The sequence below is a fragment of the Pyrgilauda ruficollis genome, unplaced genomic scaffold (genome assembly GCF_017590135.1).
Source record: "Pyrgilauda ruficollis isolate IOZ18807 unplaced genomic scaffold, ASM1759013v1 scaffold15, whole genome shotgun sequence".
In the NCBI taxonomy this organism is placed as follows: Eukaryota; Metazoa; Chordata; class Aves; order Passeriformes; family Passeridae; genus Pyrgilauda; species Pyrgilauda ruficollis.
This window is the reverse complement of record NW_024513654.1, coordinates 5155410-5171652: the sequence shown is the minus strand read 5'-3', so window position 1 is coordinate 5171652 and position 16243 is coordinate 5155410. Positions and strand designations below refer to the sequence as shown.

General features: G+C 40.6%; 1 protein-coding gene across 1 annotated transcript in view; it reads left to right on the top strand.

Moving 5' to 3' along the window:
- The window catches only part of INPP5F (inositol polyphosphate-5-phosphatase F), a 39157-nt gene that overhangs the window by 61 nt on the left and 22853 nt on the right, over nucleotides 1-16243 (top strand). Inside the window, exons 2-3 of the mRNA XM_041461391.1 lie at nucleotides 3-166; nucleotides 12766-12846. Coding sequence (XP_041317325.1) covers nucleotides 70-166; nucleotides 12766-12846 — 178 coding nt within the window. The 5' untranslated portion in view covers nucleotides 3-69. The remainder of the gene's footprint in view (nucleotides 1-2; nucleotides 167-12765; nucleotides 12847-16243) is intronic.

Genomic DNA, 16243 nt, shown 5'->3' with positions numbered 1-16243 from the left:
GGCGGGAGCGCCCCTTCCTCCCGCGCCGCCCTCCGACCCTCTGTGCCCGGCGGCTCCCGGCGTGCCAGCATGGAGCTGTTCCAAGCCAAGGACCACTACATCCTGCAGAGCGGGGAGCGGGCGCTGTGGTGCAGCCGGAGGGACGGCAGCCTGCAGCTGCGAGCCGGTGAGACCCCCGCGGCCGCGCCCGCCGCCTGCGCGGGGAAGGGCGGGCTGGGACCCCCCCGAGCGCCGGGGGCGGGCGGGGGTTGGCGCGGTCACCCCGGCGGTCCCGCGGCGGTTCGGTAGCGCTGCCCAGCGCCCCGCGGGTCGCAGGAGCAGCCCCGGTTCCCCCGGGCCGGGCAGGTCACGCGTGTCCCGGTGTCCCGGCTGGCGCCTCTCCGTGCGGTTGTTTCCCCTCAGGTGAAGCAGCGCTGCCCCCGCCCGCGGCTCCGCGGCCGGTGTGAGCCGGAGAGGTGCCGGTGGCCGAAGGCAGCCGGTCATCCCCGAGAGCATCGCTGGGCGAGGGGCCGTGCGGGGCTGGTGTCCGCCTTACATAAGGGATGCTCCCGGGGCACGGGCGTTGCGTCTTTGGGCGGATGGGTCCCGTGGTGGCCTCGTCCAGGAGGAATTGAACAGGTGGCTGCAGTGGATAGGGACTGGGTATCTGTAAGGTGCATTCCATTCCTTTGAGGTGCTGTGATTCTGTGGCTTCTAAAGTGCTTCTAAATTTTTCAGGGATTACAGGCTGTGTAAGTGACAATTTCACAGGGCTCCACTGTGTATTGATATAAGACTGAAGGGAAGGCAGCGCGAACAAAAATTGAGCTGGAGTTGTGTAAAAGGGGATTTTGAAACAATGGTAATTATCCTGTCCTACCTAGGTGGTTACTCAGTAAAGGTGTCTATAAAATAAAATGCCGCCCCTGGGAGTTATCTTGCTTTGTGTGATGTGTGCTCCCTGCCCATGGCAGGAGGTTGGAACAAGACGGTTTTTAAGGTCCCTTCCAAGCCAAACCATTCCATGAGTTTTCGTTGTTTTCTGTGATTCTAATATGTAGCTTTGATGTAAAGGACCATGCTGACCCTGTTTGTATGAGAAAGAAACTCTCATAAGCAGTGTGTTTCACCAAATATGTGGCAGGCTGCATAGGTGTCACTTACAGCTTTCTAAAACTGGGATCTGTGTTATGCCAAAAAAGGTGCCTAAATGTGTATATGACCAGGCTTGCTATCCGAGTACAGTAGACTTTATGAGCTTCTGTGAAAGGCTGGACAAACTTTAAACATAAACATTAAATACCGTTGTTATCTGTGTTTTTTCAAAGAACTGTTTTTCATACTGCACTTTCTTGTGTTATGTTTTCATCCTTGAGCTGTGTCTTCTCAGCGCAGTTTGTTTGCATCTCTTAGATAAAACTGCAATCTATGTCAAGTTAGCATGACTGATTCTTGTCCATCAACTTCACTAATCCAGCAATACCTTGATTTGCAAGTGACCTTACAAAATAACTGGTGTTAAGCTAGCAGACAGTACTGCTAGTCAGTGAAATGTGTGCTTTCACAGGGGAGCAAACCCCTCAGGTTTAGGTTTGTGATGGTTACAGCCATCTGCATGGGCTGAAAGCTCTTCCTTGACTCACAGTAACTAAAACAGCTAATGATCTGTAGTTCTGGAGATTAGCATTTGATAACTTTAACTTTTAAAAGCATCAGTGCCTTGCTTTCACGCAGCCATTGCTGTGTTTTATTTTTTCTTGGTGTCCCTTAACCTCCTGGAGGCTTTGCCAGTGCCCAGCAGTTTGTCTGCCTGCTGTTCCAGCAGCATTTTGTCCTTTGCCTGCCTCTGCATTTTCAGGCAGTTTCCATGTGATCCCTATTGTGTGTGACCTGCAGATTCACGAAAGGTAATGTGATATTGAAGTCCCCTGGCCTGCTTGAAACTCAATTGTTAGCAGTGCTTTCCCATTTCCATGTGTTTGCAGCTTTGTTTTGCCAGCCCTCTCTGTGGATCATCTTCTTGACAGTGGACTCCAGGTCTGTGAAATGAAATACCTTAGCAGGTTGAAAGTAAGCCCAAGAAAGAAACAGTTCTCTCACAGGAAGTGTTTCTTGGATCAATAGCTCCTTCTTGTATTAAGACAAAACTGCATATCCTCAAGTTTGCAATTTTATTACATTTGGCCATTTATTATTGAGGCCAATTTCATGCCCGGAAATGAGTAAATGGATTTCTGTGTGATGAGTCACTGCCGTGTTAAAAAAAAAACAACAAAGTCATAACTTGTGTTCATTGACATGTTTAATAATCTGTCAAAAGGCTGTGATCTAGCTCTGTGTCTCTGCTTGGTTTCAGAGGTCTGGGTTTTAAAAATTCTGTTTCACAGAGGCTGCTCTGAATTAATCTTTGCACATTCATGGGTTGAAATAGATAATACTAGTAAACCTTGCAAATTATTACTTGAGAGGGTAGGTCTGAATCTAAAAAGCTGATGCTAAGATTTAAAGTACTCTCCTTCCTCAACTTCAGAAATTTGCCAATATTGAGAGCTGTATTTCTGACCTCTTTGAATCATGAAGATAACAGCTTGAATAAAAAAAAAAAAGGCAAATAATCTTGGTAAATATTTGCCATAAGCAAAGTCTGAGGTTGGCTCTCGTTTGAAGGATGTCAGCCTGTGTTTACAAGATGTTTCTGGGTTTTTTTTATTCTCTAAAGTGAAAGCACTAATGAGTCACCTGCAGGAAATTCATGAATCACTTTGGCATCATAGACTTTTTTTTTTTTTTTTAAATAATTTGGCTGTTGAGAGTGTGCATTTTTCAGTGTAGTGAAAAAGCATGTGCTGTTCAGCCATGCCTTAAATGCCTTACATCAGGTCTTGGTCAGGGTTTCACTTTTGGGTTACTCTGTTTATCCTCTGTGTGGCTGGTTTTAACTGGTAATTCTACACTGATTAGAAATATTTTTTGTTGATGATGTTTGTATAAATTGTGTTAATAGTTGCATATGTATACATATATATATGTGTGTGTAAAGGCTGAAAAGTGTTGAAGACACTGAATTCTTCTCACCATTTTTTAACAGCACTAGAAGGAATGAGACTGTTATGGTGCAAAACTTCTATTATCATTGTTCTGGCCTTCATAATACTCCAGGAAGTAATGTCAAATTAGATTGGGAACAGTTGTTACTAAAATTATTTATTCTAATTGTGCTGATTCCCATTGCTCTGGAGAACAAAACTTACCAAATATTTTGAGGGATACTCAGATTGCAATTAGTCTAACCCAGCTTTTGGGGATGTCATGCTCAAAGACTCAGTTGCCTCTGCCTGAAAGAGTAAGATGGGTTAAGCTGTGTTTTACCTCTGGTACTGTAAAGTAGAGGCAGATGAGCATTTGTTTGTTTCAAACAAACACTTTAGGAATTTATTGTTACAGTATTAATTTTCATCTGTTGAAAATGGTTGTGAGTCAGCAACTGAAGCAATGCACTTTAAATACTTTCAGTGAGGGATGTGTTACCAACAGTATTTTCAGAGTAGCAGGGGGCACATTTCAGGTCAGGTGTCTTAGTCTGATAGTGTGAAATCATCGCTGAATCACAAATCATAAAGTCATTTAATATTCCAGCTGTGTGCTTGCCTTACTCCTCCAAGGCATTGCAGGAGTCATGTAGAAATGACTTGTCAGAATTCCTGAGCTGCTCTTCATGGCTGCAGACTGGAGGAGGAAGGGCAGTTCCTTTGTGGAAGCCTGGAAGTGCTCAAGTGAAGGCTTTGAGCTAATGAATGGTGTAAGGAGTGATGCCACTGCCACCAAAAGGTGTATTGCTGAGTTTGAGTCTGCAGAGCAGTCCTAGACGTGGCTCTGAGGGGTGACAGCCTGAGTGTGAAGTCATGCTGCTGAATTATTCCATACAAAACTGCCTTCCTGAATTTCAGTAGTATGTCTTGGAAACTGCCTGTCTATTCTGGGAAATGAATTCCACAGGAGGCTGGAGCTTTAGTATTTCAAGTTACTTCAGAAGGAACCTCAAGCTGTTTTCTGACACCTTTTTAGCTGCAGTGGGTACTGCACTGTTTCTCACCCTTGCTTGCTCATTCTGTTCCTGTGTTCCCTCCTCTCTCTTGGTTGTCAGCACCACGTCCTTGTGGTGTGTGACAAGCCAGATGTCAGACCTGATCTGCTTTAGCTGCAGCCCAGCGAGAATGTGGGCTGAAAAAATCAGCAGCACTTGGGTCCCTGTTGTTTTTCCTTCTTGTGAGGGAGAACAGAGGGGACCAGGGGAGTGGGCTGGGCTGCTCTGTATCCTTCCTCTGATTAAATATTTCATACATTAGTCACTCTGTGCAATATTTAGTCACTGTTGTAGCTTCTGACTCTGAGGTGAGATCTTCCTATATATTTATAAGAGAGAAATGATTTTCTGCCTTTTATAAGTAAAATCTACTTTGTAATTCCGTACACGGTTCTTTCTATAGACCATAGTAAACCTAAAACTGAGACTTAAGTGGGTTGGTAGTGTGTTAAATCCTGGCCTGGTGAGAATTAAATACACCTTGAGGTGAGGTGCTTCTTTACTTTCCTGTGGAGTGTTAGCAGGTGATGAGTTGAATACGACAAGGGTGTTCTCCTCTCTTTTTTTTCTCTTTTTCCTTCTATGAAGAGTTCTGAAAATGCCAAACTTGTCCTAACTCAGATGTGTAGATTTCTTGGAATTCGTGTCCATGCTGAAATGACCTGAGGTTTTAAATACAGGAAAAACTCCTAATGCTTCTTATCTTGATATTCTGGTGTTGCTGGTTCTTTTTTTTTTTTTTTCTTTTATTTTTGCCTTCCCCCGGAATGAAAATGAATCTAATTCAAGTGAATTTCTTTGGCTTGTATTTTGCTGGCAGAGGTGACTCATCTTTGATCTCATGAATTAGTATTAACTAAATATTGAGTAGGAAATTGCAGCCTAACTGCAGCTAAAATATTTAGAACAGAGGACACTGATTTCAATTAAGAAAGGTCTGCATCTGCACCAAGGGCTTGTGGTTTTTTCATGAGAACACTGCTCTTCTTGTTAGGTTGTTTCACAGTTTAATGGTGGGGGTGATATTTCATCTGTATGTGTAGGGAAACGTGAAAGCTTTTGTGATTCCAAGTTTTGAACTCTGAACTGCAGGACAAGGCAGCCACTTGTTTGATATGCTGCTTGTGTTCTTTCAAAACAACTGCAGCAGATTGGAATGGGATAGAAAATAAAGTAATGGGAGTGGAGTATCGAGGAGAAATTATTGGTTGTGTGTCTAGAGGAAGAATTTGGAAATAGTGCAGAAATTGTTTTTTATTAAAGCCTGGCTTTAGTAAACAGGAATATTAATACTTTATCACCAGTTGTATTTTCTTGCTCTAAACATCTTCCCCAATAAAAACTGGGAGAGGATTTTTTTCCTGAAAAGCTGAACCCAAATGAATGAAATAGCACTTGAACACTGAGGTTTTCCTTTTAAGGGAGAAACCTACTTGAATAGAGCCCTGGAGCAGTGTTTGCTGAGTCTCTGAAAACTGAAAACAAGGCCCTCGAACATCCTTTGAACTGGAAACCAGAATTCTGAGCCAAATTTAAAAGTAAATTACCTTGCCCAAGAGGTAATTGCAAGATGTAAATGGCAAATATACTGGTCTGTCATTAATTATTATCTCAGTTTTTTTCCTTGTCTGTTTCTCAGTTAAGGAAAAATAGCAACTTTTGCACATAGGGGTGATGGTTAAGTTTTTCCCTATATTTGCATGCCTTCCAGTAACATTTAAATAATATGTTGCTGCTTGTTAACTGAGTAGTCAAATTGTCCCCAACAATTAAAAGAAAATATAAATAAAGGGAGGAATATTGGGGGGGGTATAGTGTCTTGAAATCCTCTCTGTTCCTCAAACACATGGCAAATTTTTGAGTATAACTCCCATATTTAGTGTTAGAAATGGTTGTTTCCAATCCATAAGTCTTCTTGTGCTTTGAGACTGGTTAGTTGGACAGTCAGAGAGGAAAGTTAATTATGGCATCAGAAGAACAGGTGACAGGGAAAACTTTACCTTGCTTCAACTTGGCTCACACTGTAATTCTCCCATGGCTCTTAAGGAGCATTAGCAAAAACAAACTAATTTCCATAATTGTGAAATCCTTCTGCTCAGTAAATGTTTATATTTTAATTTTTTGAGCACAGAATAGCTTTCTTGTACTCTTTTTTTCAGTGTAGCTGTAGCTGAGCAAACTTTTAATAGAGAGTCTTCAGAATGAGTGAACATAGTGTTTAAGCTGTCAGTTTTGTAAGTAGGTTTGAATAAAATCTTTCTCCTTCCTGATTGATGGTTTCCTTCTTGCAGAGTAAATAGGATTTTAAAAAATGCAGACAACCTACTGCTTTCTTAGCTTTAAGGGTATATCCTCAAACAACTTGAGCTTTGTTGAAATACCAGCTAAAAATGGGGATAAATGTGTGTTGGTGTGGAATAATATTAATTAGTGCAGAGTTGTTGCTTTTGGAAGGATAAAAGATATTTTTTCCTTTTCTGTTTTACTTCTGAGAAAATGTGTTTGCTAACAGAGTTCAGCGATGTGAAGAATAAAGGGAAGCTCTAAAGTTAAAAAGAAAAAAAAAAAAGCCAAACCAACCAAGCAAAAAACCAACCCTCTGAGCTCCAGTGGCTTGGCACTTATTTGCATTTTAAGAGTCCCTGCTGGGCGGTTTTCTGAGTGGTATTTACAGGTTTGTGGAAGGGATGGGAGGAACTGATTCTTATCTCAAAGGGTTGAGATGCACATAACAGCTTGTTGAATATATTAGCCATCAGTGGTCTCTGGAGTGGGGTGCACACAGCTTGTGGGGGCTCAAGGCAGTGCACTGGGGGTGTGGGAAGAAAATGCTTTGTACCATTAATAAAAATAAACACTGCTTTCAAATAATGTTTATTTCGCCCATTAAAAACCTCTTCTCTTTTGTATGTTTTATAATACATATAAATTATTTATGTGTTCTACTGGACAAATAAATATACATATTTGGGATACGTGCTAATTTTGTTTTTCTTGGTGTGGCGTTTGATTAAAAAAGTTTGGAGGCCACTGATGCACAGGGTCAGACTGTGTTTGGAGCAAACACTGGTGACAGCAGTTTGTTTGCACTTCTAGCACAGGGGTTCCTTGTGCAATTCCATGTAACTCTGGACACTCTCCAGACAACTGAACATTTCCCGTATGTTTGCCAGTTTCCCAAGCAATGCCTGGTGACTCAAGGGATTTTCTGACTGCACCAGAATACAAAGAAGTATTTCTTTATCAAGATGAGTAGTAGGGACTCATTTTTGTTAGTTGCTTTTTCCTGCTTTGGCAGCAGCACTATAAATGTATTATTGTGTGCTGCCATCCCCACTGCTTTAAATCTGTCACTAAATTGTACTTGACTTGTTTGTGTTCATCTCCTTTAATGCTGAAATGTCGAAGTGTCCCAATAAAGCAGGTGATTAGCTGAAGGGATAACTTGTTTGAAGTTTGGAGAAGAACAGGCAAATAAATAAAGTTAGCACTTCACAACAATTAAGAGCTTGTAATACTGAATGCCTTAATGCTTCATCTTTCTGCAAGTGGCTTAAAGACAGTTTTATAAATCTGTGCTGAAAGGAAAACTCAATTAGTCGAAGTTTTATTTGCATAAGTAGTACTTTATTTCCTCGAGGAGAAAGAAGTTCAACTTTATATTCTTAAATCTTCCCAGTTAATTTGTAATCTCTTAATCCTGGCTAAAATTCCAGAACACTATTCAAAGATGAACTGGAACTCAGAAGCAGACTTTCTTTTGAAAAGCCACAGGAGGTCATAAAGGTCAAATAATGCTAATAATAAAGACTTGCAGTTGTTTTTGATCTAAAACAGACACAATTTGAAGAAAAAAACCTCCTGAAATTTATTTAAAATATTGCATCTTCTTCCTGAATATTAACACTTCTGGTGTTAAAATTTACATTAGCAGAGCTGCATGATTTATTTTGGCTGTACATAGTGAGTCATTCTGCTTTTATTTTTTCTATATAAATATCTATGGCTTGTGTTGGATGGTGAAAATGATGGAGAATTAGTGCTCTGTCAGACTCCAGGAAGACTTCTTGAGAATTGCCACATGAATGTCCATGCTTATACACTTAGGTGTAACCTGAAGGAAATCCAGTGATGCTGTGTATGTTTTATATTGAATTCACTGTCAGGAAACACGTCCTAGCTGAGGTTCATTCCCAAATGCCAACAACAAAGGAGATGAGAGGTGTGTGTGTGCCCTCTGAACTACAGCAGGATTGGAAGAGAAACAATTACAGCTGCTCAGTGGATTGAACCAGGCAGTATGGGCTGGATTCAAATGATAACAAATTAAATCTTCTTTTCTTCCTGCCTTCTCCAGATGAAGCTGCCAGCCTTGCCTCCAGCCATTCTGTGTTGAGCAAGTGGTTTGTCCCAAAGCAGTGGTTTGTTTTGTAGTCAGAGTTTGTGCCTGACCTTGGATCATCTCAGCTGGTGGTAGACTGCAGAAAGAACCAGAAAGCAATTTTGGGTTTTGATGCTCTTCCAAGTTTCTTTTGTATCACCTTTATCAGGGTTATGTTTGTGTAAACACAAAGAATTAGAGAGGCTTTATCTGGTGCTGCACGGCTCTGTGTGCTGCTGGTGAGCTCTGAGGGTGGTGGTGGAAGTCAATCACATCAAAGCTGGTTTTGTTCTGAATTTATGACAGAACTTCTGTTGTGCTGCAACTGAATGCTGATACAATCACTGTGAATGGTAAATGCATTGCACTGGTCATTTATCTCTGACGGGAATCAGCAAAAAACCCCAACATTTGTTTCAGTAGCTTGAATTTATTTAGTAGGATGAGGGAAAGAATGAGCAATTTTGTACTTCAGGATGGATGCTTGGTGAGCAAGTGTATACATCAGAGTGTTAAGGCCTGTCAAACACTGGCAGTTCTCTCAAATTTAAACACATTGAGGACAGCAGAGAATTCCTCAAGTCAGGGAAGATCTTCCACGGGACTCATCTCACTGCTCACAGTGATTCTTTCTGGACTTTCTGCTTTCATTGACAATGACTGTTTTGACACTGCTCTTTTATCATCAGCACAATACTGTAAGAAGTCTGTTTCAACATCCCTGTGTTGCAGTTTAAAGTTGATAAGTCTTTATTCCTGGCTCTGTGAGGTTTAAAGGAGGACTAGTATGACATTTATAAGAGGTTAAGTTTGTGTGAGGAAACAAGAGTAACTATTGATAAGTTGTATTTCACATTATATGTCAAAATATTATCGGTTTTGTCTGTAAGGAAAGTTCAGAGTTTCCTTTTGATAGAGCCTTGTGGTGGTTAATTCTTGCTGATAGGCATTTCTTTAAAAAAGAAAAAAGAATCAAGCTTGTCATGAGTCCTTTCAGCATTCAGCAGTCAAATGGCCAGGTCTCATGTATACTGTCTGCAACTTTGAACTGAACATTTTCAGTTTTGTTTTGTATGGTTATTTTTATGACTTTAAAAGGATGTGGATACCTTCTGTGGCATGTATCACTGTCTACCATCCTAGGCTACCTCTTAAATTCTGCAATATGTAATACAGTTAAATACTTATATCCTGCAGGTTTGCAGTTAACATTCTTGGATCTCTGAATCTTTGCTTATGTAATGATTTTAAATATAGAGTGGTTATAATTTTCAAAGATACAAGATAGAGACTGGAGATTCCTTGCAGCCATTTGGTAAAACTGGCAGCAGCAAACAGTCTTGATCAACTTTAGTGTTAGAAAAAAGTTGGAGGCAACTTCTTCCTATACAGAGTGAATAGGAGCACACTCAGCATGAAAGCCCATCTTTGGGGATGGCTGGGGAAATGATATTTAAGTCTTTATTTCGTTTGGTTCATCCATCTCTTATTTCCAGAGTGCACTTTTCAGGAGCAAGAGGTTCATATTGGTATTTGCTGTAGTGATGTTTATTCAGCATGATTGGGTGTTGGCTCTGAGCTGCCACATAGGAAACTGAATTCTAACCAATAACAAAGTTCTAATCAGGTTGGAACCAGATATGCTTTATTTAGTTAAAAAAAAAACAACCCTGCCTTGCCTCTGTGCTGTCACACATACTTTCCTATAGAAAGTTCTCTAGAAATAGTGTAGGAAAAACAAATTTAGTGATGCTGTCACCAAAAGGAAGTCAGTGTGATTCCACAATTGGTGTTTTTTAACAGCCTACAAGCATTTTTCCTGTAAGGCTTCTTTGCATCTTGGTTTTCTTGGACACTGAAAAAAACATGGTAATCCCCTTATATATTGCTAAATATGTCTTTTTTCCCCCTATGCCCTGCCTTCCCCATGGAAAATTTTCTTCAGTCAGCCTTTACCATGGGTAGCTTGATAATCACACTGACCTGAGAGCCAGTGCTGCCCAGCTGGTGGATCCATATTTGCTGCATTTAAACTCTGAAAGTAGAATATTTGATTCCCAATACTTTTGCTTCTTTTCCAAAGCTTGTCTGTACGTAAAGTTTAGAGCCATTTCTCATTGTGTCTGTGCTGCTCTGCTGCTGGGGTAGTAGGATTCCTGTGGAAGGCTTGGATTTTTGGTGCTGCCTCTGTCAGAGGAACCCACAAGAGTAATAAAACATCTGTGTAAGATGTCCGATTTTCTTATGTTCTTTTACAGGCAGGTCTAAAATTTTGTTTCCTTATTCCTCTAATTAAAACAAAATCTTGTTTCCTCATTTTTTTATCTCTTGTAAACTCCTAGAGGAAGGCTCTGGATAGCAAGTGAGGTTTTCTTGCTAATACTTTATCACAGCAGGATATCAGAGTTTTAGAAAGACATAGACTGTTTTCTAGATCACCAGGCTTATGGTAGCCATGGTAAACCCTAACTGATGTGGTTCTTTAAATTCCTCCTGTGTCTGACTTTGTTTGCTGCTTGATATCACTGGCTGGTGGAAATATGAACATTAGGCTAATTACAAAGATAGCAATAAGTAGATGAAGTGTGAGACAATGCAGCTGTAGAAGAGTCCCAGGGTTTAGACAAAACTGGGAAAGAAGGTGGAAGGTTTGGGAGTGAGGAAAGCTGCCTGCATCCCTCCTTGCTGCCAGTACAGATTTCCCACTCAGCACAGAGATTCTCCTGTGTGTTTTTTTTGGAGTGAACCTGGAGCTCAGGCTGTTCTAGGACTTGTTTTGTACGAGCACAAATCTGCCAGGAGGATACAAGATGTGTTCAGGTGCTTCAGCAGGGATTGAGGGCACATCAAAGCTGTCACACCCACAGTCACTGATTTCCTGCTGCTCAGCTGTGATAGTCTCCCCAGGAAGTTCATTTTATTCTGCCATGATTCACACGAGGTTCTGTGCAGCTCAAGTACTGTCCAGAGGAAGGAAGAGACAGGAATTTGGTCCAACATGGTTACAGACATTAATTGCAGCCCTGCATGCTGCAGCAAACATTGCTTTAAATTCTGCTGCTGTGGGCTTTTAGTTCTTGTTGTCTGTATCCAGGCGCGTGTGATCCATCCCAATTAATAAGTTTATTCCAGACCTACCCTGACTGCAACTGTTTCTACTGTAGCTCATGGAAATGCTTGTATTTAATGAGGAAAATAGCTGAATCTTGTACTATTAAATGTTATGCTGGAAGCTGGGAAAACCATGTGTGTTCTGGAACTATCAGGGCCTCAATTACAAATGTTTCGAGGAGGATTCATGTTCTAAAACAGCTGTGGAAAAAAAAAATCATACTATCAGTTGTCACCTGCAGATCTCAGATTTACAAGAAGAAACGAAGATATTGCAGATAGTGTTTATGTAGATGATTTGTACTCTTTTGTGAATTTGTTCTTTCAAATGTTCATCTACTTACACCAATAGCTAAGATATTCAATTTGTCTGGATGTTAAAACTGGAGAAGCTCTTTTACCTTGGAACAAGAGTGTTTTGGTAAATAATAACAAGCTTGTCCTTCATGATATAGAAAAGCTTTTTCTTCTTTGAGATTTTTCTCTCCTACACAGATACTTGCTTTTAAGTATTTGTTTTCACTTTAAAGATTTGAGTTAGGAATTTCCTTCTTTCCTCCACTCTCAAATCCTTGCAAAGGTACTGAACTCCTTTTCTTCCTGCTTTCTCTTCTACTTCCTATGTGGTTCACTGGAATTTGTTAAGAGCAGGAGAACTAGAAACCTAAACCTTAACTTTGTGTGCTTTGATATTCCATGTACTTGTGGAGAGTGTTTTAACAGAAGGGGAAGTGTCTGTGTGTGTGTGTTTATAGAAAGAGGATGTGAAAGTAATAGTAATTGGATACAAATGGGAGGGAGCTGGGGGTGAAAGTCAACATCTGCTGGGTTTTGAAGCTGTGCTGGTGACTCAGTGACCTCTATTCAGTTTCACTAAAGCCATGTAAAATTTTGCTTACGTGAAAAATTCTAGTGGATATGAGAAGAATTAAGCCTCCATTAAATTTAATTACTGCTGCCTAAAGCTACTTTTCCCCCTCAAAAATATGGAAAATATCTGTGGCAGGGCTTTATGTTGGAAACTTAGTCATTTTTTCATAGCTGCTTGGTAGCAAGAAAAAATGGACGTGTATAGCATCTTATTATTGCTGGAATTATTTTACATTTTCTACCTTCTAAGGTGGGGAAAGTGGAGAGGGTGACTGCTCAGTTTAATTGTCCTGTTTGGTTTACTGTTTAAAAACAGGAGCTTTGTTCTTTTTTTTTGCAGCCACTGATCTTCTTTTGGCTTGGAATCCCATTTGTCTGGGCCTGGTAGAGGGAGTCATTGGGAAAGTCCAGCTTCATACAGGTATGTGCTTTGTTCTCTTCTGATGGGGTTTTATTTGTTTACTGCTGAAGCTCTGTGATATTACAAATGATACTGCTTAGCTCCAGTGGAACAGTGTAGTGTTCTTTGCTGTGGAGGAGCACTCCCCAAATGGACTTGTCAAGGTGATTGTAGCTGCACATGTTAATTCAGTCTGCTCTCCAGTGAATGTATTGTGATTTGGCACTGTCTTGTAAAAATAGACCTGCATTCACAAATAGTAGAAACTTGCATTTGGAGTTCTGTCTGAATCTCCATGTGAGATTTATAAAATTCTTAAATCTTTTGGAATAATCCTTTCAAGGAGATTCCTGTTGTTCTCCTATGGTACAGTGCAAAAACTAATAAAAGAAGCTTTCACAACAGTATAAGGCCTGAATTCTCAATGCTATATAAAAACCTGGAGAATAATTTCTGCCTTGGTAGATGAATTTTTGAAAGCAAGAGGAACACTTAAACTTGTTTGCAGTTAAATGACAGAGCTATAAAACTCAAGCAGGTGTAGAGTTCATTGTTATGTTAATGATAAGCTTGTCTCTAACTGATAGTAGTAATGTTTTCCTGTAAAATAAACTCAGTACTCCTTTTGCTTTATCAGCTGCAAATTCCTGTAGCCATAATAAGTATTTGTTTTGATATACACCAGCTTTGTCCAGGAAGATACCTCTGCCAGTAGAGCTTTGGCTGTCTATTTACTGTCAGATAGGAAAGGGGGCCATAAACCCTTGCTGTGTGCCATTGTTTTTGTGAGTGCCTACACCCTGCATTTAAAATAGTGCCTGGCAATATGATCAATACAGGTAAAGTTTCAAGTGTGTTCCAGGAGGGCAGGATGGATTAAATGCTGAAATGGATCAGATGTTTGTGCTCCCTTGAATAGAAACAGATTGCTCAGGGTGGCAATAATGGGATGGAGAGCAGGGACTGGGACACCCTGGCATGAGTTTAGGGCAGATAAATCCTAGGAATTATTGTGGCTCCACAGGTACTGTGACCCCTGGTCCTGTTTCTGGGAGTAAGAGTTGAGAGCCCACCTCTCCATGAAGTTCCTGGTCATGTCCTCCTTCTGGTCACATCACTTCGTCTTTGAGTTCACCTGATATTTCTGTCTGTCCTCATTCTCCAGATTTATTCAGCTGCCCTTTTTCAGGTCTGGTGCTATGAAGTGGTTCAGACTCTGCCATCTCACTTTCTCTTCTCTTCATCCAGGTTGTCTGTGCTGGTCAGCATGTGCTGTCCATGATGAATGATGGCTAAACTCCAGTAATGCCCTTTTTCTGCTGTGGGAAAGTGCTCAGTGATTGGGTTTGACACATGTTTTTTGTGTATATTTGGGGTGTGGTGTTTTGAAACCAGTCACTTGGGTACACAAAAGCCTTTCCCCCCTTCTCTCTAGGGAGTATAGTTATAAAAGCCTTTGAAAATGGAGACTTCAAATGCTTTCTGGAAGGTTTTTTAGTGTGTTGTGGCAACTGAAGATCTTTGCATGTGTGTTTATTGTGAGCTGCTTCCTCTGCTTATGAAATCCGAGTTGAAACTTTCCTCTGAGTGTGACACTTCAACAGGTGTCATCTTGCTGTTGTCAGGTAAATTAAGATTATCAGGTAATAAGCCTGATATCTCTTCTTTCCATGAGTCCTGTAGAGCTACTGAATCAATTAAACTCATCCAGGTATTCCACTCAGCTGCTGCTTAGGTCAGTGGAAGTGTTTCCTTTTGTGTCTGCCTTGTTCAGCTGCCGTCATCACAAACTGTTCATCCTTTTTCTTGTAGATATTCTGGTATTTAGTGATGCAACTGTCCTATAAATGTGTTTTGTTTTCTATTATTAAATGTCTAAAGAAAGACAGCCTCCAGGTGTTTATCCTTACTTTTCTTTTGAGAACTCCTTGAATTTGCTGCCATTTCCTGATGAGTGTCATCCATCAGGATGCAGTGGCAAGGAGAGGGCTGACTGAGGTGTCTCACACAGCTCTCCTCAAACCTGCTATTTTCAATTAATTCCTACTTGATCATATTCCAGTGTGACTAGATGTTATCCTCAGGCTGAATCATCTAGCAGTCTGTAACAGTAACCTGTCTTCATTATTTATTCTTGTATCAATCTTTGTCACCTGGAAACTTTATCAGCAGAAGTTGTATAAATATTTAACATTGTTGGATGGTTCTGCCCAGGCTCAGCAGGAGAACTGTGCCGCAGGAGCTGGGTGAAATGCCCGACCTGCAACGGGAGGACTTGCTGCTCTGATTTCTTCTCCCATGCCCCCAGGTTATCAGGATCAGAAAAATTAGTTTGAAGCTTATTTGGTGAATTTGGGCTTGTCCTGCTCAGAGCCTTGCTATCAGCTATTGTTGAAAAGAGGTTTTAAAATCCTTGGCACACACAAAGACTGAGAACCTCAAATGCCTTTTTAAGTATTGGAGTTGCTACCAGTGCACTCTAGAGATGTGACAAAACCTGTATACACTTGAATATCTTGGACATAGATCCTCATGTGTTCTTGAAAGATTTGTTTATTGCAGGAATGCTGGATTTGTCTAAGATGACCTTAAAATGTCCCTGTAATCAGTCATGGGCTGTCTGTAATTCAGCATTGGAATACCCTTGCAAATGAGCTGTAACTAGGGATGGGTTTTAATTTACTCTTAATCTTGCTGGTTTTATTGCTTGCCTCATACAGGAGAATTTGTAGGAAAGCTGCTGTGACATGGAAGCTGTCTCATAGAAACCAGATAGCCAATATTACATGGTTTCATTTTTAATTCTTCAAAGAATTTTTGACATGAGGGGGCAAGTTGTACCTCTGAACATAATTGTACACTTGTATTTGAGATTCAAATCTATTTAAAGCAATATTTTGTGATTCCCCAAAGTGAATTTTCTTAAACATTCAGATACTTTATTTCTTTGTGTGCGTAGGGAACTCGAACCCAAACAATAAAACAGTTGAACATCAGAATGTAAGAATATAATTGCTTTCCCTTTTCTGGCCCATCCCAAAGCAACTTGTAAGAAAATGCAGAGTAATAATGGCAGTAAAAGGAAAAGGGTTTTAGGATGTATTGTGGAGATTGTACTGCAACAGATCATTGCACATTTTCTTGGTAAGATGCACAGTTAAAATTGTCTTTGCATAATCCTCCCATATGGAGGCAAGCACATCTCTTACATAAAGGATCTCCTTTATAGAATTTAATTTTGTTGTCCAGTGTATCTGACTATAACCAAAGCTGGATTTCCTAACCAGTTCCAGTAATTGCCTCTTAACACAATAATTTCTGCCACAGGTTCTTGTGTTTCTTGGTCAGAGCACACCCCTGTGCAGTGCAGTGTCTGTACTTGGATTCATTTGGAGAGTTCCAGTGCTGGTTAATTAAG